The sequence below is a fragment of the Penaeus monodon genome, chromosome 15 (genome assembly GCF_015228065.2).
Source record: "Penaeus monodon isolate SGIC_2016 chromosome 15, NSTDA_Pmon_1, whole genome shotgun sequence".
Taxonomy (NCBI): Eukaryota; Metazoa; Arthropoda; class Malacostraca; order Decapoda; family Penaeidae; genus Penaeus; species Penaeus monodon.
Window position 1 is genome coordinate 15,467,572 of NC_051400.1, and position 347 is coordinate 15,467,918.

The 347-nt window shown below is 40.1% G+C and overlaps 1 protein-coding gene across 1 annotated transcript in view; it reads left to right on the plus strand.

Annotated features, from left to right (window-relative positions):
- The window catches only part of LOC119581779 (phosphorylase b kinase gamma catalytic chain, skeletal muscle/heart isoform-like), a gene marked incomplete at its 3' end in the record, with an annotated part of 27,775 nt that overhangs the window by 22,030 nt on the left and 5,398 nt on the right, over window positions 1–347 (plus strand). The window contains 1 exon segment of the mRNA XM_037929909.1: window positions 147–244. Coding sequence (XP_037785837.1) covers window positions 147–244 — 98 coding nt within the window.

The window sequence follows — 347 nt, forward strand, 5'->3', positions numbered from 1 at the left end:
CTCAAATTCAAAGAATAATTTTTCTGATGCTTTACTGTCATAGAAAATTATGAGTGATAAAGTTTCAGTGCTACAATTTGCATTCATCTGTTCACTTTCTATATTTCATTCATTTCTCCAGAATGCAAAATGACTCCTCATTTCAGATGCTCCAAAGGACCTCATATCAAAACTCCTGGTGGTGGAACCTTCAAAGCGCATCACTGTCCAAGAAGCCTTAGCTCATGACTTCTTCCAGATTCTGGTACGTGCTCTGCTGCTGCCCAGGCTGTGGATTTCTTAAGAGAGGACGTCCAATTCCCATTTTACAGTGGATACCTGTGCATTGTGATGAAGTGGGATTCTTT